This window comes from Apteryx mantelli, chromosome 1 (assembly GCF_036417845.1).
Source record: "Apteryx mantelli isolate bAptMan1 chromosome 1, bAptMan1.hap1, whole genome shotgun sequence".
Lineage (NCBI taxonomy): Eukaryota > Metazoa > Chordata > Aves > Apterygiformes > Apterygidae > Apteryx > Apteryx mantelli.
This window is the reverse complement of record NC_089978.1, coordinates 154,145,343-154,166,298: the sequence shown is the minus strand read 5'-3', so window position 1 is coordinate 154,166,298 and position 20,956 is coordinate 154,145,343. Positions and strand designations below refer to the sequence as shown.

The window sequence follows — 20,956 nt, the reverse complement described above, 5'->3', positions numbered from 1 at the left end:
TTTTTGTGTTAAGATGTTGGGCTAGTGGAGAGTTCTGGAAGGCACTCCAGGGATGGGTGCAGTTTTTTCCAGACAGACTGAAGAGCTAAAAATCCCAAATAACCTGGAAGGGGTCCTTTGTTTCGTTGTATCAGTTCTGCAGGATCTCCTTTTTGCAACAGAATTTTATGCTTCTCTCAGTTACCTGCTCCAGACTGGGGGTTGTTAGCCTCTGAAATATTGGACCATGCTATGAGTTATGTACCCTGTGTTAATCTTTACTTTTTCTTGGTCATCTGGAACTATTTATCACTTCCCTACTGAGGGAAGACTTCAGCCCCTTATACAATATTCTCAAGCTACTTCATATGAACTGGAGAAGAAAGATAATGTAACCGAGGATAATAACAGCTATCATTCTGGACTTTGTCCAGAAAAATATCCACCCTCCCCTTTCCCTTTTCTGTGTTTATTGAGAAAATTAACTTGAAAAAGAACTTTACAGTTTTGTAACTAAGCCTAGATTTTTTTTCGTAATGCAAAAAGTCCAATTTCTCAAGGAAAAGATTAGGAAAAAAACTGCTTTATTAACTTACAGGGGGTGTTTTCCTGCACACTTTGTAACTACATTAGCAAACAGTGTGTTGCATATTGCATATATGGAAAGAATACTAAGCACTGCTGGGTTTGGGAAGACATATGAGGGGGATGAAGAAAGTAAAAAAAAATCTAGATAATCTAAAAATTACATTTGGATTTTCGGTCACAATTTGAACCAAGCATTTCTTGTGGCTGCATCATAACTCTGGTGTTTTGTTTCGTTTATTTTCAAAGAAAAATGGCTTATCTGTTTTTTTTTGCCATTGCTTATGAGAAGAGTTCCCACTACAGGCTGCATTTATTTTACCCAGAGCCCTAAGCCTCACTATCAGGCAAATCGGTTCACTAAGTGTTTCTCTACCAACTAAGTCCTCCAATAGTCTATATCCTGAGGTGATACTCTGCCAGGGGACCATTCACTAACTCAGAAATTTCTCTCTGGAGGAATGACATTGGCATTGTTTGTAGACCAAAACCAAAAGCAGTGATTTCAGCAAACTAGCAGCCGATTATTTTAAAGGTTTTGAAAAGAACATTCCAGTACTTCCTGAGACCTCCAACGCTGAGAAAATGTTAAAACACAGGGTAGCATGTTGAAGTATATTGAGATACATAATTTACCGTTGTGTTACTGGGCATCCGAAACCACCTACTTTGCTCAAGACGCCAACCCTGAGAGGCGGTGGGAAGGTTGAGAAATCCCCACAGAGGGCAGAAGCGGGGCACGTTTCCGTCAGGCAGAGACACTTCAACGCGATGACCACCCCGCACCCCTGCGGGCCCCCTCCCCCAGCGGGGCTCCCCCGGCCTCCTCCCCGCTGGCCCGGGCCGCGCCGGCGCGCACGCGCAGTGCCACCCCCCGCCGGCCTCGGAGACCCCCCCGAACTACAACTCCCAGACACGCTGGCGCGGGTCGGTGCCGCCCGTGTCGCCAGCGCTGATTGGTAGAGGCGGTGAGCGGCATGCAAGGCTACCTGTGGTTGGAGGGGGCCGCGGGCGGCAGGTTGCCTCGCTTTTTAAGTTGCGGACGGTTGGCTGTGTCGATTGTTTTGCTGTTGGGGCCGTTGTTCCGCGGAGGGCGGTGTGGCGGCCGCTGCCGTGCGTAGGCGAACGCGGCCAGTCTCAGCCTCCCGGGAGTTGTCTGTGGCCTGTTTGGCGCTGGACTCCCGAGGGGCTTTATCCCGCGGTTACGGCCGTGCCCGGGGGGACGCGCAACACGCGTTAACTCGTGTTTCCGCCTGGCACCGGCACCTCCGCCAGCTTCCCGGGAGCGACGGCCACGGCACGGCCGAGGGGCTGCACCTGCCCGGGTTCCCAGCCGCGGGGTCCCCGGCCCTCCCGCCGGGGCGCCATGAGCGCGACGGATCGCTCTCCGGGGGCCTCTCCTCCCTCCAGAAGGTAGTGTGGGGGCTGCGCCCGCTCCGCTGCCGCCGTAGTTGCTCCACTCCTAAACCGCCCTCGGGGATCCGGTCCCTCTGCCAAGCACTGCATAGTTGAGCTCTTTCCTTTCTGTCTGGTAGGCAGGCTTAACGTAAGGCTCTACTTGGTCCTGTCTTGTACTTGGTTTTTGTTGTTGTTTTTGTTTTTTTATCCTTATTCCCTTTCCATTTCTACTGTTCTTTGCCTCAGTCATAAAATAGTCACCTTGTGCTTATATAACTTACTTTCCTTTATTGCTGTTACTTGTTTTTGCAAGTATATTGTTTAAGGTGGTTTGGGGCACAGCTGATGTGGAAGTTGCTACATGAAACAGTATTATTATGGTGTATATATAATACTTTCCTGCAGTGCCAGCAGATAAGAAGTGTGGAGTGCATAAGGTTTTCATGGCTGTAGCACACTGGGGTTCCCATCTAAGCAGCTCTGATAAGCAGTCTATAAAGATAAGTACTGCCTCTGTGTCACCTGCCAGATCACTCTGTGATGAACATTCTGGCACAAGGAGTCAGGTTGCGTGTGTTTGTTTAGTAAAGGTCTGCTTAGCTACCTTTGGAAGGCTTCTTTAAGTTTGTTACTGATGGTATCATAAAAAGGTGTTTGTCTAATCAACATAAATAACTCAGCATTTTTCTGAAGAGAATCTTGGCTTTTGTGTGCAGCAGTGCATGCAAATTTGGTGTTTGTTTCTGTAGATTAAATATTTGAATGCAGTAAGCATTGCTTATAATGAATGTCAGATATGTAATTGTATATATGTATTTTCAATTTGATTTATGTTCTTTCATCTAATACTATAGCATCAAATTCACAAGCTTAGAAGTTTCCGTTTGTGCCTCGCTGTCAACAGTGGCCAAGCTATGTGGACAACATCATGTACTCTGGAAAGGAAAACATATAAACTCCTAGACATACAATATAAAAAGCTATGATGATTCATTACTTAACCTGAACTCATTGTCTCAACAATCAACAGTCATTCTTTATAAAACTCTTTTCAGTGGTGCCTAGCAATAGGACGAAAGGCAACAGGCATAAACTGAAACACAGGAAGTTCCATCTGAACACAAGGAAAAACTTCTTTACTGCGAGGGTAACAGAGCACTGGAACAGGTTGCCCAGAGAGGTTGTGGAGTCTCCATCCTTGGAGATGTTCAAAAGCTGTCTGGAAACAGTCCTGTGCAACATACTCTAGGTGACCCTGCTTGAGTAGGTCTCAGAAGACCCTTCTAACCTCAACCATTCAGTGATAAAACATCTTTTTCTTTTCTGGGTTTCATTGTTTCATTGGGTATAAGACAGACAGTGGCTCTTTGTTAGAGTTTGTATCTTCTTGTTTATCTTGCAATGTCTGCTTCTTCCAATTGCCAGACAATGTACTTTTTAATCCCCTTTGCGCTCTGCCTTTTTTCTATCTCATCTTCCTTTCAAGTTCACCCTCCTCAAATAATCCAAGAGACTTTTCTTCCATAACTTTTTTTTTCCCCTGCTTTTCCAGCAGTAGGCCCTTTCTCCACAGTATAGTAAGTCTGCAAACTGCTTTATATCAAAGCTTTTATATCTCATAAATGCTGTGATTTCCTGTTAATACTTGGAGCCCAGACATACTAACCTGTGTTTAAAATTTGCGTTAAATAGATCTCAGTGTTGTCATATTTTCAACTATTTTAAAAAGTTGTTATATTTTATTGTTTGGAGTTTACACGTCACTAGAAAATGTCTTTGTCCAGGTTGGCAACTCTTCATGTCTTTTCCAGATATACTAAATCTCCATCTCCAAATCAGGGGGACTTTACTCCTCTTCCTTCAATCAATGAACGCCTTGCTTTCCTCCACCCATCCCGGGAGCTGTTGGAATACTATCGCAAGAAGATTGCTGAATTTGATGAAGAACATGAAGATTTGATAAAAAGGCTGGAGAAATACAAAGAAACGTATGATGAGCAGGTTAGGAAAAGAGTATTTGAGTGGTGATAGACTACCTATACTTGCATAAACTTCATTGTCTGATAAAGAATTAATATTCTTCTTCAGTTAAAAATTCAACACAGATGATATTGAGATTTTTCCAGTGACATGATAGAACTAAGCTAAGAAGAAATAGCTGAATCTCAGGCTTTAGTTGTGAATTCTATTTGTCTTTGTCTTCTGTCATAAAGCAAAGGGGAAAACCTGACTGTAGGGTATTCTTCCATTTTTTTAATTATTGTATTTGGGATATATCTTCATAGTGGGTTGTTTATTGTTTAAACTGAAACCTGAGTTTAGATGTCAAACTCCTCCCTTATGTCTCACAGTGAAGAATGAGTGCTCTATTGGCCAAATTTAATGAACTTTTAGAGATACAGTTATAGTCTGTATTTATTGCAATGTAATTTATGAACTTGGCCATGGGCTGTTAAGCAGTAGTACTACACAGCAAATAAATGCAAAATAAAAAGAAAGTAGAAAACCTAAAAATCTTTTCATTTTAAGAGGAAAATCTTAGTGTTTGCCTTCTGATATGCCTTACAGCATCTGTCTAGTGGTCCTCTTTGCAATTGCAAATGACTCAATGACTCTTTAGGGAAAGAATGATTTTTTTTTTTTGGTGCCTCCTCAAGTGCTTACCATCTCTGAAGGAGCCTGAAAGCCCTTAGTATATTCAAGTCTTCCAAATGCTTTCACTGAACATATGGGAAAGAGGGGGTGGCCTCCCAAATAGTGCCTTTTGTCCTATTGCTCTTCTGAGGGCTGTGTTAGTTTTCCTGAACAGGGAGAAAATCATTAATGACACTTTATAACTAGCCATATCTCTTACTACTAAGCCATGCAAATGTATTAATATATGTTCTTCCATGCTTTTTTTTTGGGGGGGGGGGGGTGGAATAAGTGCTATTATAGGAGCTTTGCTAGGTTTTTAAGTCGTACTCTCCGTACCTGCACCCTGCTGACTGATAATGCATAAGTGCAATGACTGGAAACTAGAGGCCCTAGCATAAGTTGCTCTGTTTGACTGATACTGTATAGTGACACTATGCTCAATACACTGAGCTTCCTGTTGAAGCCTTTTTAATAGTTTTCCAATACTGCCCTCATCTGGTCAAATTTTTTGTAGAAGTACAAAATAATTCAGTTGAACTGACAGTTGTTATAAACTGATTACAGGCTCAGAGTCTTCCTTGGCACATGCAGTCTGTTTGCCAGTGTTGCCTGATGCTTGATGTCATTTCAATTGCTCCATTCTCTCTGCATAGCACAAATTGCAGTGGGAAGTACGTCAGCGAGAAGAAGAGATTGTGGAGTTGCAAAAGGCTTTGAGTGACATGCAAGTCTACCTCTTCCAGGAGAGGGAACATGTCCTTCGTCTTTACTCGGAGAATGACCGGCTGAAAATCAGGTGCGCTTTCTAGATGGCGGGCTGTGAAACTGGCACTAGCTGAGTTGCATGTGCTGTATTCTAGTTGTCTGCAGAGATCTGGAGTCTTTGGGGAAGCAGTTATGCTGCACTTCACACAGATGGCTCCTGTGAAATCATACCCATCTTTGAACTGGAATACAAACCGTTGGGCTGCCAAATATGTTTCCATTTATTATTCCTCCTATTCCAGTGGTAGGAAAGAGAGCAGAAGCTTAACATAGATCGAGGTTTGAATTCCAAGTTGCCAGCTTTGATGTGGAGGTTCTGACTTAATCAGAGCTTCCGCCTGCATTGTGAAATTTCCTCCCTCAGCTGTAGAAACACTAAAACAGAAAACGCACATCAAAGCAAATGGTCTCCCCTGACTCTGCAGTGTCATGTTGACAGCCACTCCTTTCTTCATGCCTTTTAGCTACTGGAGTATGTCTTGCTGTATCAGACTAGCTGCCAGTGACAAGGGGCTTCCCAACCTGATTTGGAACATGTGGGTGCTAATCCCAAGCTTTTTGTTAGGGTTTCAAGAACTTGTGTCAAAATGTTTGTTGTGTGCTTTGGTGTTTCTCAAGAGTGACTAAAATCTGACACAGTCCTTACTCTAGCCTTCTTTAAAAACAATGAATGCTTGTAATCTATTGAATGAAATATCTGCAAGGATTTTAAGTAGTTCATAATTTTGCTGGAATGTGAATTCTTTACTAATATGTGCTATTACTGTATCAGCTTAAGTGTCATGTTTGAAAAGAGGGAAGTGCCAGCATAATGGATATTGTCCTCATTGTATAGACAATGTCAGTAGTGTCTTTGGGTGGTTGTTTTTTAAAGCAGTGTTTTCACGAACTGTGACAATTTGGAAAAACTCATGGATTTTAACAAGTAAACTAAAATGACAGTGTATCAGTATTTTGATGTATTTTGAAATAGCAATATTCTGATCCCTTTTTGTGAATTCCAGGGAATTGGAAGATAGAAAAAAAATTCAACATCTTCTGGCTTTAGTAGGAACAGACAAGGGAGAAGTTACATATTTTCACAAGGAACCTCCACATAAGGTAAGATCACTGGGGAAGTTTTTTTAGAGCTGTTTGTGTTTTGTCACAGGAAGATCCATACTCTGGAGGCTGACCACAGACCAGATCTAATCCACAATTAAAAAAAAAGTTGGTAAGTGAGTGCAAAGCAGGAGGAATCTGTAGCAACATTAGTCTTTGGTGTAGTTGCTGACAAAAGTAGGAACTCCTGGAGATCAGTCCTGTTAGCATCCAGTCCCCCACACCTCTAGAGCATATCCACAAATCACTCATTTAAAAGTGAGACAGGAGTTTAGAGCCATGTGGCAAGTGGCCATTGAGAAGCTGGAGAGAAGGAAAAAGGAGGTGGAGAAAATCAGAGAAGAGTGTTGTTTGAAGATCAGCTATCTGATTACCACTGTAAACCTATAGCTAGGACCTCAGTAAAGAGTAAAGCAGTGCTGAGGTCTATACTGAGGTTTCCTAGCAGGAGACTACAGAAGAGTCATTCCCTCTAGGCAATTGTGTAGTATATCTCAGCAATGGTGTCAAATTGTTCAAGTGGCAGTATTTGAAGAGCAATGTAGTTGGACCTGTTTGTCAAGAAAGCAATGACTTGATTTGGGCATATAAGAGTATGATGAAATGTGAGTTTTTTCATGGCATAAGGTACAGAACAAAGACCAAAATCTGCTGTATTCTTTTCTTTCCATGGTTGCTCTGCACTGTCCAAGTGGTATAAAAATCTGATGAGCTCTAAAATTCTCTGATGTAGGGTAGCTCTCAAATTAGGTCAACTATGTAGTATCTGCTTTGAGATAAGGGTTGGGGTATAACCCAAACTGTGAAAAAGGAGTTATTGGCTATCTGGTGTTACCATTAAAATTGCAGCTGTGCTCTCGGGAATTATAACCAGTTCCTTACTGACCTCCTATTTTTTGGGATTAAGTGAATTTCAGTTCAACAGTAGTTGGTTCTGATTCAATAACTGTATCAGCTTTTATCCTAGATTTGCTCAGGAGCTTCAGTGAATGTACTGATAAATCAACCTTTCATGCTTCTTTCTTGCTAAGGCAAGAAAGAGGGTGAAGGAAGGAAATAGCATAATCTTCATCTTTACCTTCCCTCTTCTCCTTTCTGCCCCCAAAATGTGCTATATCCTGCTGAGGGCCTGATTTTTGTCCTAATGAAGCCAGCAAGGGCAGGATTCATTCCCAATTGTTGGGGGAGAGGGAAGGGGAAGAGACAATGTCAAAATTCAGCTGCTGCAAAGGAAAAGTTTTTCAACACTGATGTTACTTTTGTGAATGTCGTCTTTGTATTGTAGCAGGAATAAGGTAATACTGTTCTTCTGGATCTTTCATTTTACTTTTTAAGGTTTGTTCTTGACCACTACAACTTTGGAGAAGTGCAGATGTTCAGCTGAGATATCTAATCTGTTTCTATAGGTCACTGTTCTGCAAAGGCCAGCTAAATCCAGGGACCCTCATGAACGAAACGATATTTCTAGAACAGGTACCAAACCAAACTGATCTAACAGCAGCTCTGCTATCAATACTTGTTTCTCTGGGTATTTGTCCTGTATCCCAAACAATTTTTTGCTGTGAAGACATCCAGTTTCTCCCTTAATTTGCTTAGATGCATCCATGTATATCCATATGCATACAGTACTCTTTGCTTCCTTTCAAAGCCTCTTACAATAACATGAGCTGGCTCTCATGTTCCTGATCTGCTTGGCTAGTGAAGAGGTGACCATGGTATGCAGGTACTGAACTGCACAGCCATCCTAACCCATATCAATTTCAAGAGGTGGTGTTCTACCTACTTGTAGTGTTGACAGTAGTTTGAGTCTCTACACCTACTTACTGATTTTGTTGTGGGAGCTTTGATACTTTAAGAACTGCCTTTTCCAAACTGACTCAAATTGGCTGGTGGGCTCCTCAAAACTGATTGAGGGGTTGATGAATAGGCAGATGACACGGCTACACAAGCATCATTTCCTTAAACTGTTTTAAAAGTTTACTTTCCATATATGCCAAGAAGATTAGGAGGGTGCCTAGGTATTGCAGCATGATGACATGAGGTAAAGGTACACATCACCGTAAGTTTTGAAACTTTTTTCATCCAGTTAGCCCTCAAGTCCTTGTGACTGTAGCAGTTGCAAGATTTTTCCTTTTCTTATAGGCCAGTAATACAGTATTTCCTGCTGAGAAAAGTACTGCAGATCGGAGAACATTTTTCCATTTCTAATATAGATTTTTTGCAATAGGCACCAAGAGGAGCACTTCAAAATCAGCAGAGAAACTAGAAAGTCCTGAGAGATATCAGAGAGACAATCAAACACTCTTACTTCAGGTAAAAACATTTGCTAATTAAAGGGCATAATTCCTGGCCGTCCAGGCAATTATGATAGACAAATATGCCATCTGTTTAAAATCAGTATGTCTGCATCTTGCTTATCAATCCCCATGTCTTGCTGTGGATTTCCACTTTGTTTATTTAGCTGTTTCTTTTCAGTGAACTTAGATTTAAGGACTTAAGCCTGATCCTAGATGCTTTCTATAAGCAGATGTTCCAGTAAAGTCAGCTAGAATATGGTGCCTTCAAATGTAGGCTTTGTAGTTGATAACTTAGTTTCATTGATGTGGCTCTCAATTTACATCAGACCTTCAGATTTTCTGTGGAATTGGGTATTTTGTGGAAGTCTCTCAGAAGGAAAGTATCTGAGATGGAATTGTGCTGCCCCCAGTATGATGCACTGGTACAGTGAACTGTTCCCTTTGCTAGATCTCAGTGAATGATAGTGGAATGCACAGAACTGTTATTTGGGGAAGATACCAGAAGCCATATGTAAAGCATGAAGAAGGATGAATCAGGAAAAGAAATTAATGAGGAAATTTGTGGAACCAAGAAAGATTCCTTTTTTTTTTTTTTTTTTTTTTTTAAGGACACTGGCCAGTTAGCTGTCATAATAACATTTACTGTGAAGGAAAAGCATCATGAAAATTATTATAGAAAATAAACAGTCTAAATTTACACCAAGTTTTTTTTAGATAATGTGCATCTGGCCTATGTGGGAGTAACAAACATTTCTTAATTATTAGTTCCAATATTTGACCTCCTGATGATGTGCCTTAGATAAAAGCTCTTTGCATCTCTCTTGCTCATTATCTTGTTCTGAATTCATGGCTTGTTCTGGTTCAGTAGCCTTTCTTCCAGGGTGAGGTATGTAGGCTTGCTGCCTTCCTAGAATTTGGATTAATTGTCATCATTTTGTTGGAAGTTTACACCATAGGGATAGAAGTCTGTGTTCCACAGGATTTGTCACATCCTATGTACAATTTAAATCTTTCCAATATCTTGCATCTATTACTCTTGTTTATAGATAACCTTGTCTTGCCTATAGCATGATTTCTGTTGAAAAATGTTATTCAAAGTATTTAACGTTAACATAAAAATTGGAAATTAAAACTCTCCTAAGGCATTATAGGATAAAGAGTCTGTCTTCAATGCTAGAATTTAAGAGGGACTTGAAAGGACAGGATTAGGACTGCTGTAGGAGCTTATGCTGCAGCTTCTTTGCACACCTATCCAGGTGGAGGCCCTGCAAGCTCAGATGGAAGAACAAACACGATTATCCAAGGAACAGCTTGAGGCACTACTAGAGGACAGGCGGATTCATATGGAGGAAGCCCAGGTCCAGCATCAGAGGGACCAGGACAAGATTAAAAACATAACAGATAAGTGAGTACAAGAGAATGACCATGATTTAATCATGAGATGGGGAGAGGGGAAACAATCTAAAAATCAGTCTTCCGGTTTTCGTTATGTTGTTTGCTGCAGTAGGCAGAAAAGCAAATTATGCAGCCAGCTGCTTGGTATATGGAGGGAGATGGATGGAGTAATCTGCATATCAAAAATCCTGTTTCACCTTGGAAGAATATCACTTCTGACATCAGATGAGGAAAAGCTAAATCTAGTAGGAAAGCACCTATCTTTTTCTCTACTTTTTCCAACTTTCAGTGCTAACTGAGGAAATTAAAGTAGCAACTAGGAAAGAAGTGAATTGACTCAATGGGGATCTCTTTTTACAGGCTTCATAAGACCCAAAATCTTTTGTATGAGAGTACACGAGACTTTCTCCAGTTGAAGTTTGATACCCGAGCCAATGAGAAAGCATGGATGGCAGAGAAGGACAGTTTGTTGAGGAAACTTGACAAAGGCCCAGATCAGCTCATCAGCAAGAAGACAGAAAGAGAGAAGAAGCAGAGAGACATCAAGAAGATTCTTCAGGAAGATTATGAAGTTTGGAAACTCCATAGTGGAGAAATAAAGGTAATTCTGTCCTAGGGAGAGGCTCTCTAATAGTCCTTGACTAGAAAGTTGCAAGCATCTGGATATTGTCTAGATAGATAGTAAGTGGTAGTTGTTTCAAAGCTGGACTGGCTTGCTGCAGGTTACGTTGTTGCTGGCACTAAGATTAAAAAAAAAAAACTGCAACAAAATCTTTATTGCTTGCAAATTTCAGATAAAATGTTGGGTAGTTTGGTAATGCATAGATCAAATAAACTCTTGAGTTTTGCAAGCCAATTGACCTGGTTGACAGTTGTTAACCTGCTTGTTGCAAGTGCCTTCTTTTGTATAAAAGCTGTTGGACTTAGAACACAATGTCTTTATCTTCTTTGCTGTTGTCAGGGAGAACAATCCTTTTGATTGCTATGTCCCTTATAGCTCTTCTGCAGTAGCTAGGGTTTTTCATCCTACTAATATACTTCCAGGGAGAAGTTTGGAGACCTGAAGTGGGTAAACAAGCAATATGAATCATTTTCATCTACTGTTGAAACGCAGTTGTTTCTGAAATAGAATACTGGGCAAGCAGTTGTGAAAAGCAGAATTACAGCATTGGCCTTGGGATGGGGAAAGAGTTCATTAACTGTTGATGAAGAGCTGTCATGCAGAGCTGATCCTCTAACTAAAAGGTTTTGGTAACTGAAGTGGTTTTAGATATTGTGGGAGGGGTCCCTACCTAGTTATTTCATTAGCTCTAACGCCAATTATTAATATTTTGTTATTTGTGAGTCATACTGTCAGGGTATTGTGGCAGTTTTTCTGTTTCATGTTTGTTCTTTCAGAGGAGGGGAAATCTTGTGAGCATTAGCTGTTAACTCTTACTCTTCCTCCTGTGTCCTAGTCACTGCAAGAGCAACTAATGCAGGAACAGCACCTATCAAACATGTACAGAGAGCAGTGTGTCACCTTAGAAGGTGAGCTGGCTAGGATCCGTGAGGAGGGAGATGTTGGCAGAGAGCTCTTTAAGGTAATTATCCTGTAATCATCTACTGCTAGCTATCTTTGCAGCCCTGGATTGGTCATTTGAGCCATTTGGCATGTTTGTTGTAAGCATGTGTCTTCCTCTATTCTGTAAACCTCACTGAGTTTTTCTGTCCATAGGAACGCTCGGAAAAGATGGGAAAGCGCCTGCAGCTGATGACTCGGCGATATGAGGCCTTGGAAAAACGTCGTAATATGGAAGTGGAAGGTTTCAAGAATGACATCAAGCAGCTTCGGCAGAGACTGAAAGATGTAGAGAAGCAGCTTTTCAAGGTAATAGCTAATTGCTAAGACTGATGTGGGCTCACCCTATAGAGGTATATTCTCAGTATTTAAATGGAGTATTTCCCTAGAATCTGAGTTGTTAGGATTTCCTAAGTATTCCTTCAGCTATTTGATAAAACATGCCCTGTTTTTATGTATAATTTAAGAAGCAAAAATGATTTGCCATTGTTAATCAAGGATCAAGTTGGTCCAGGAACTGTTCTGATCATACAGTAGCTGTGTCCTGTTTTGCTGCACCCCTGAAAGGTCTTACCTGACACCTTTAGCTCACTTAACTGTCTTAAACTTGCAAGGTGGTAAAATAGTTCATTATGAAAGTATATCCTGCAAAGAATGTGGTGAGACTTTTTTCTGGGGGCCATAGCATTTGATTGTGTTCCAATAAGAGGTAGAACAGCGACTTGATTACTGTGAATATTGTATTTCTTCCTTTGTAAATCTCACTTGAAACTCTGGAAAAATCATTGCATAAACTGATGGCTGGAAGTTGAATCTGTGTAACTTTGAAATAAAATGTAGTTTCTAGATGTGCAGGTAAACATCAAAACAGGTTAGAAAGGAAGCCACAGCCTTGACGCTGCCTGGAGTTAACAATGTGATATTTGTTTAAAAGATATGCCTGAGAGGATCATCTAGGCATAGCTTTTGTCCAACTCACTCCCTGCTATTTCAGGAGTCTAGCTGGCAGTGCCACTGAAACCTCCTGTGTTCTGTGCTTCTGACACAGTTGTTTCCATAGACTAAAGCATTTTCCTCACTAAAGGTTTGGATTTTTTTGTTTAAGGACTAAACATGGTGTAAGGATAGAAAAAGAAAATTGTCTATGATATTTCTACCATAGACCTGTATGATATGAAGAGAACTTCAAGCTTTAAAGTATCTGAGTTGTTAGTGTAAACAAGTGGGTTTTTTTGACTCTTCATGAATTAGAGCTCTGTGCAAAAATAAATATGTATGGGTGAACTGAGAATCACTGTTTTCTGGACCGATCTAAAGTTGTTCAGATTACTGCAAATTTCCCCATCTCTAAATAATGTGCAAAGATTCTGTTTAATCCTGTAAATGTTTTGTTACTGTGTGTGTGCTCTTAGAGGAGTAAAATTAATTTTTTTCCACATTTAACCACAAGAGGGCAGAGGAATAAAATAATTGTTAGAAATTTCCAGTGTGGTCTTTAAATCCGTCTCATCATTTGAGGTCAAAATGACTATAGATGACTAAATTTCCTGATCTGCATATTAAAATCTTTGTGACCAAGAACTACATGACAACAATGGGATACTCAAGAGAAAAGAGGGCTTTTGGAGCGGCTTCCAAGGCTCTTTCCTGTTGGGCATTGCATGGCATTCAATCCAGTTCCAGAGTGACAAGAAATACTACCCTCAGCAGCCCCTGCTAGCTTGCCACCAGGAATTCTGATTATCTAGCAGCCTCTGCCCCAGCACAGCATTACTGTTGGCTGTGTGGCATGGCTTGAAACAAGGAATTATATTTGAACAACTTTTGAATCACATGCAGTTCAAAAGGCAGCAGGTTGGCTGCAGCAGTTAGCCAGGACAAGCTCTTACTGGTCCAAAAAACTGCCATGACTTCTAGTAGTAAAAGACAAAATATCATACTAAGAGAGAAACTTGGAGAAATACATAAGTTGTTAAATATTTTAACTTGCCTCCTTTGGGTCTCTAAGCAATTCAGGAAGTAAAAATGAGCCAATAGTTTGAGGGTGAGCTTGGGCTCATATTCTTATGCAAGTTTCTTCTCCAGTGTCATAACACCCTGATGTATCAAAGCTTTTTGTTCTTTATTTTTGGTTCTGGAACACCTTTCTATTGGTGATAGGCCTAGTGACATTTTGACAATCCTCTTCGCTAGCTATCAAGACACTCCTTTGGAGTTCTGTTCCTTGTATCCTCATCATAATACTCTCCAAATTACTTTCTATACTGTTTTTATTAATCTGTTTTTTCTTATCCTCTCCAGGTGACTCTAAATATTGGACCAGATCAGGATCTTGCAATTCTGCAGGAGGTCCGCCAAGGAAACAGACAAACCCATAAAATCCAAGGAGAACTGAAAATGTTAAAAGCAAAAATTTATGGCTTAGAGAATGAACTACGGGTCTGCTGATGCTGAGGTATTAGCCAGCATCCTGTTTATCAGGAACAGGACCATTGCTAGGCTGGAATAGTCATCCTCAAGAGCAGCTCTTGCCTGTCTGCTTCCTGGCATCTAGTGACAGAAGGCTTGAGGAAATCTGCAGTAAATGTCATGATGTCATACACCAGCCATTCTTAACATGTCCAGCTATGTTGCTGTTTCAGCTGAGAGATGATAGTGATAATCAATCATGTACTTTCTGTGGTCTTATTACGGTTTTGCTTAGGACTTCTACTTACCTTTCTATCTGTGGTAGGGGGCACTGCATGCTGGTCTTCAGCTTTATTTGGAGCATAGTACAAACCACATGTGGAATTAATAATCATGAAAGGATCTAATTTTCAACATCTGAACTGCTTGTCTGATGTTTCCCTATGTGAGACAAGCAGCTTTTAAAGTGATTTAAATAATTATGGTGCCTAGGCATTTTGCGATATAACTGGAAATTTTCTTTAGCAAAAGATCTTAAATAGAAAGTCAGTACTACATATGAGTCCCATCTAACCTTGACAGTATAGCTGTTCTAAAATGGCTTCCTTTTCCTTGATTCCAACCTAACTGGGACAAACCATGACTCATTTTAATATGATGGATAATCTATTATAGAACTCATGTGAGAACCAACAATGTCATCTCCATTGATTTTTGAATGTTTTAGTAGGGGTAAAAAATACTATCTCTGAAGAGTCATCTTCCCCTCCCTTTTCACTCAGGTTATCTTAACACACAGGAACTCATAATAAAAGACAGCTAGTATCCTCCTCAACAGTCATATTATCTTCTTTTGTTGCTTTAAACAATGTGGTGGTTACATACCAACACTCACTGTCAGCTTTTGCTGCTGTTACTGGACAGTAACAGGGACTGGGGTGGGGGAGCACATTTCTACATGGTCTCTGGTTGTATGACTATCTCCACACCAGACATGAGGATGTTGCAATTCTAAAACCGTTAAGAGCATGAAAAGCACTAGAACATGGCCTCAGCCTACTTTATAATTGCAAGGTATTCAACCTTTTACTGTATTGTCAGCAAATTTTGTCCACCTTGTAGACTGAGAGCAGATCTGTGTTGGAAAAGGGGTTTGGGTGCCTTAAGGTTTCTTACCATAGCTTCACCCTATTAAATGTGACTGAAGCAGAACAATGCCTTTCTGAAATATACTTCTATAGTCTACCAGAGCTTTCTTCCCATTTGAAAAGTAATCAGGAGTGTGTGAAAGCAGGCAGTTTCTCTTGGATTTAGTAGTGGCCATGGAGATCCTCATTCAGTGTTTGGGAGAAGCAGGGAGGCAAAAAACTTTTTTGCTGTCAAGACTTGCAGAAAGAATTGTTTTCTATAGTACCAGCTAAAGCAATGGAGGGGGAATTCTTCTAGGAATTCAAGGCCTACTTCATTTGTGCATTTTTGTGAAAGGCTTGCTGGCTTTTATGGTCCTGTAATGTGGCTTCAGTTGAACATATGTATTCTTGAAGCCAAACTCTTCACAAGCAGAGACTTTAGCATGGGTGGCTGACTGCTTGTGTGCCTGGATGCTCAAATGCTTATTGCAGTCTCTAAATTCTACAAGTTAGAAGAGAGATTTAAAATATGTGGTCGCTGATCTGTTTAGCTTAAAATGCTGAACTGGTCCAAAAATTGATTCATGAACAGTTCAGGTGCCCATGCAATGTGGACAAGCTGGGGAAGGTTTTTAGACTCTGAATGACAGCAGCACAGTTTTGCTATTTCTTAGTTGATTAGTACTTTATCAAATAAGTTTCCTTTAGCTAGCCGCCTTTGTGGAATAACATGCTGCTAGTTTGAAGATGGGCTATCAAAAATATTACCACCACTCCTGAAAGGCTACTTCTGGAAAAATTACCACATAATGAAGTACTAGATGCTGATTTTGCAGAATCCATCTACTTTAAATTCAGTTAACAGGAAGCTAGCAAATTGGTCTCTTGAACCTCTAGAAACTGGGTTGTTTTCAATTCCTCCAAGCTAAAGAGTAGCCTGAGAAAGTAACTTTTCCTCACCTGAAAGCCATAAAATATGTATGGATAAAGACTGTAGGCTTGGATATTTAGGACTGTAAGTTTGGGACAGATATTGGGGAAAGAAGGGTATAAATGTTTAACTTCTTGTCTTCCTTACCAATATTACTTATTGCTTGAAAGACTGAAGAGTGTAAAAGGATGGCATTCCTACCATATCTGCTGGTACATCAAAATTAAAGTGCAGCTCGAACTTTATTCTTGGTTTGTCACTAGGCTCTGAACCCTTCCTATGGGGGTGGAGGGAAATTACGCTAGTACTGATTTGTATATGCATTTTATTTGGAAGCTTGAATAGTTTGTCCAAGGGCAGGAAGTGCAGAGTACTGTACATTAATATTTTTGTTTGACATCTTCATGTGACCATGTAAAATGTTGCTTTCATGTTGTTGCCAAAACAAATGGGGACCTTCAGGCCACAAGCTGCTTTAAATAACCAAGTGCTCTCTACCAGACAGTTACCCTCTAAGATCTGTCAGTAAAGAACTGACACTTCTAAAGGGCTTTCCTGAAAAAGGTTCAAAAACTCATATTAGTCCAAACTTTCTTCCATGGTTTTGGGGTTGAGTATAAAATAGTTTTAAAAAAAGCAAGCATGTACTCAAAAGACTGATTATCCTTTTTTGCTAATTTACCAGTTAATGTGTAACTTGTATCATTTTAATACAACTTAATGCCAGGTTACATATGTAGGACAAGGAATTTGAACCGTATCTCCAAAATGGCTGACCCTTGGAATGTGGAGACTGATAAGGATTAGAGGTCACAAATGGACAAATATTCTTGTTGTGAATCTGGATGCTAAAATGTTTTCTGTGCAAGTAGGGGAAAGTGGGCAGGAGGTGAAATCTTCTCATGTATAGGATTTATGAGATCAAGATTGAGTGCATACATTACAAAAGTTGAAATGCTGGGCAAGACACAGAATCACAGATGATTCAGCAGAGGAAAAAGGCTGTGTAAGAACTTGAATTGTATTAAATTAAGACTGATTAATATACAAATACCTTGAAGGGAAAAAAAAAAAAAAGCCCCTTAATCCCAGCAGAGAATGGCTGAGGAAAAACCAGTAGCCTGAAGCTGTAGTTAAACACTGAATATAGAACATAAAGTATACATTTTTAACAGGAAGACTTTTTTTTCTCTCTCCGCACTATAACAAACCATTTTTGGAGCTGACAAGCTCTCAATCTTCAATCCAAAAATGATTGCATTCTGGAAAAGTTAACTTATTTTACTAAGTTACTGGGTCTAACACAAGAAACTCAAAATGTAATGACATGTGAAATACATGATATATCATTTAATGGTCCCTTATGGCTCTAAAATTATTAATTTTTTATAGGCAATACTGGTAGGATTTTTTCAGCATACATGCGCTTGCTTTAATTATAGGAATGTATGCTGTATCAGCTAACCCTTCACAGCAAGGTTACACAAGGTCAAAAAAAACCCTCCTCTTCCTAAGCCAGAACTTGCAGTAACTCTCAGTTTATGCTGTGACTACAGTTAGAGAGGTAAATTAACTATATCCTCAGTTCTGACAGCTGTCAGAATAGATCTAAAGTAGTGATATATACTTGTATGCAATAGCTGTACTTGAAAATTGTTTACATTAATATAGTATTTCTTCAGAAACATTTTACTAGTATAGATGGATTCTCTGCAGGCAGCCTCATATTCTGGCATTGTAATATCTCTATATGTAGGCTGGGAAGTAATCCTATGATAAATAATCAGACACTTCTGAGACTTGTAGGAGCAATATCCTGGTGCACTTCATGTTCTCAGATTGTTCATATTCATGAAAAGTTATGGCATTCAGATTTTTAATTACAGTGTGTGAACACATTTAAGTCTGCTACCCTAGAATGCATTCAGACCTATTCAGTCAAAATCCTCACTAATAAAGATGTCACATTTGTCCCCATTCAAAGTGGCATAATAGCTTATTTGTATTAAAAAAAAGGAGTACTTTAAGATTTTTCTTTTAATGATTTTTTCCCACATGCTTTCATATTCCTGATGTGCTTCGACCTGTATTTTAATTTAAAAAAAAAAAAAAAAAACCTTCATGCCTGAACGGTTATTCCTAAGCTCTTGAATTTAGCTGTGGAAACGCATAGATTTTTAATGCATGGCCTGGGGTTATCTGCCAAAGTCTACTCAGGTACAATATACAAGGTATGAGAGGTAAAAGTTACAATGACTCCTTTTGACTGCTGTATTCATAGGGTTTAGACACAGAGAACAAAGTTTGTTTCAATTCTTACTGCATCAAAAGTCTGATTTGGGGAGTGTTTTTTGTTTTTTTTCTTATTTGAAATAAGCCATCAGAAGTAACTGAAATTTAACCCATGAGAGGGAAACATTTCTGGTATGATACCTTAAATACTTTGGGGGATGGAGTGGACTTGTTGTTGTTCCTGTTTAGCACCAAATGAACTGTTTGGAGAAAGGGCATCTTTGAATAGCAGTTAAAGTGACTGCCCTTCAAATGAGCTCCAAATATAGCTGTATAAACAGAGCCTTCAATGGAGGTTTGATATTCACTTACATTATACATTTTATGAATTATAATGCTGTGGGACTGTGGACAGATTACAAATGGGTAAATAAGAGTTAACTGTCTATATTCAGAAAATGCAGAGGCTTTCTATACAACAGTATTTCAATGCCAAAGCAGGAAAAAGCCTAACTACCGAAGGCATGAAGGTTTTCATTGTTGAAATGGGTTCAGTTTGAATAAAGAGCTCTGAATTTACCCAGTAACTGTTTATCCAGTACATGCTGAATTTTCCTTGCAGGGAAAGGAGGAAATTCAGGCAAGGTTTTAGTCAGATTTGAAAACAGATCATTTTCCAAAATATCGAAAACTTAGGTATGTATCTTTATTAGGATAATATGTCTAAATCCTGAAAAGTCTATTGAAAAAAATACATCTTAAACTGTATAAAAAACTTATTCTGACGTGTAGAGTCAGAAGAACTGCTAGTGTGCACTAGATATTGAAAGGTTGTTCTGAAGCCCAAAGCAGAGCAGGGACCTGAAAGCAATTTGGGCCAATTCACAGGGCAGGACCTGCCAGAGATACTGTGAGGGATTCACATGAAACCATGTCTCTGTTACAGTAGAAAGGATGGGCAGGCCCCTTCTGTATAGTGTTATCTGGACAGCTAAGGCTTGAGGAGACCTCTGAAAAAGTCTTGCTCTGTGAAAAGAAATACATGAATGAGGCTTTCCGCTCAGACAGGTAAAAGTGTAGGAGAAGGATGGTGTGACCTTGATGCTGCTCAGTCAAAGCCAGAGCTGAGGAAGCAAAGTCACCTGAACAGTGAAAACAAATGAAGATCTAACCCAAACCCAGGCTCAGGCCCATAATATGAATATTGGTAGCATAACTGTGTTGGTAAAAATCATGTTCCTTAGCATAACACAGCTGTGTTGGCAAAACCCACCATATCAGTGCAACTTACCTGGGCAAGAGGTCCTTTTGCCAGCTCAATTTATTAATTGAGGCACCACGCATTCCCTTACTGTGATGTAAACTGCAGCTGTGATTTTACTGGGGTAGCTACAGCAGTTAACGCCTTCTAGAGCACAGACCAGTCCTCAGAAGCCAAAAAGGAAAATAAGGGGGAACTGTATTTTTGGAGATTGCTTTTTCCTGTTGGAAACATTTCTGCCTTTGAGTCTGTCAGATTAGGAATACTGAGATGAAGCTGTTGTTTGCAGTTGGGAGTACAACTAAGGTCAGGAAGAGCGGTGTGGTGTCAGCAGGGTTAGTGAAAGCAATGTAGGGTAGGGCAATTGGGTATCTTTGCTATGGAGCTGGTAAATTAGTGTTAAAATCAAAATTATACAGAAAAGGAAAGGAGCAAAAGGCACATAATTGAACCTTTGGGGAGTCTACAGAAAAAAAGAATGTTGGCACAGACCTGCAAGTAATTTACAGAACAGAGAAGCAGTTGTTAGATAACTAGAAGCAAAAGCATCACAAAAAGAGGCAGAGGTGCACAGAGATGTAGCTAGAGAGGAGAGTCAGAAGGAACAGGAGATGTGTGTCATTAAATACTGTACTCATATCAAAGGCTGCTTTTATCATCAGGAAACATAGCCAAAATAGAAAACAAACAAAACCCCAAACAAAGCAAAAAATATTCCAGTTGGCTCATTTGGCAAATAATAGTCAATTCCTTTGAAGAGGGTATTCAGGCTAGGCTAGGCTAGATATATCCCGAAACAAGCAGCAATCTGTGCAGCATTTAGGGATTGTCAGTCAAGGCAACAGCATCCATTTCATGTCTGAACCACCTGAATGTAACAAAGACCCTATTCCGGCACCACCCACTGCTAGTTCACATACTGTTTCTTTCACAAATGAGGTTAACTCCAGTATACAGAATTATTGCAAGCAAAAGTTTCAACCACTGCAGTAGCACACCCAGTTAAGATTAGAGATGTGATGGGCTGGAACTAGGGAACACAAAAACTAATAAGCAAACAAAAAAAGACACTCCCTTTTTGTGTAACTTGGCTCGGAGAAATTAATATATAACTGCTAGCAGACTGAGGATAAAACATTTATGTGAGGTATTTTAAAAATATCAAGTGATAAGCTTGCTGTTGGACATCAGTACTTTCTACAGTGAATAAGTACTCCAAAATAAGTTACTTTAAGAAGTATAGTATAAAGCTATTCTAATTCCTCAGTCCAGTTT

At 39.9% G+C, this 20,956-nt stretch overlaps 1 protein-coding gene across 1 annotated transcript; it reads left to right on the top strand.

Moving 5' to 3' along the window:
* Positions 1–1,647: 1,647 nt before the first annotated feature.
* Positions 1,648–18,691, top strand: CCDC77 (coiled-coil domain containing 77). Its single transcript, XM_013947322.2, has 11 exons — positions 1,648–1,977; positions 3,774–3,963; positions 5,253–5,395; positions 6,369–6,465; positions 7,872–7,938; positions 8,693–8,778; positions 10,019–10,167; positions 10,518–10,758; positions 11,615–11,740; positions 11,875–12,027; positions 14,020–18,691. Exons 1-11 carry the CDS (start codon positions 1,931–1,933, stop codon positions 14,164–14,166), a joined length of 1,446 nt encoding a protein of 481 aa, XP_013802776.2. The 5' UTR covers positions 1,648–1,930; the 3' UTR covers positions 14,167–18,691.
* The last annotated feature ends 2,265 nt before the right edge of the window (positions 18,692–20,956 follow it).

Excerpts from the sequence above, each read along its gene's own strand:
- CCDC77 (XM_013947322.2), top strand. The coding sequence starts at position 1,931 with ATGAGCGCGACGGATCGCTCTCCGGGGGCCTCTCCTCCCTCCAGAAG. Across the intron at positions 3,964-5,252 it reads AAGAAACGTATGATGAGCAG|CACAAATTGCAGTGGGAAGT; the intron begins GTTAGGAAAAGA and ends CTCTCTGCATAG. Across the intron at positions 10,168-10,517 it reads ATTAAAAACATAACAGATAA|GCTTCATAAGACCCAAAATC; the intron begins GTGAGTACAAGA and ends CTCTTTTTACAG.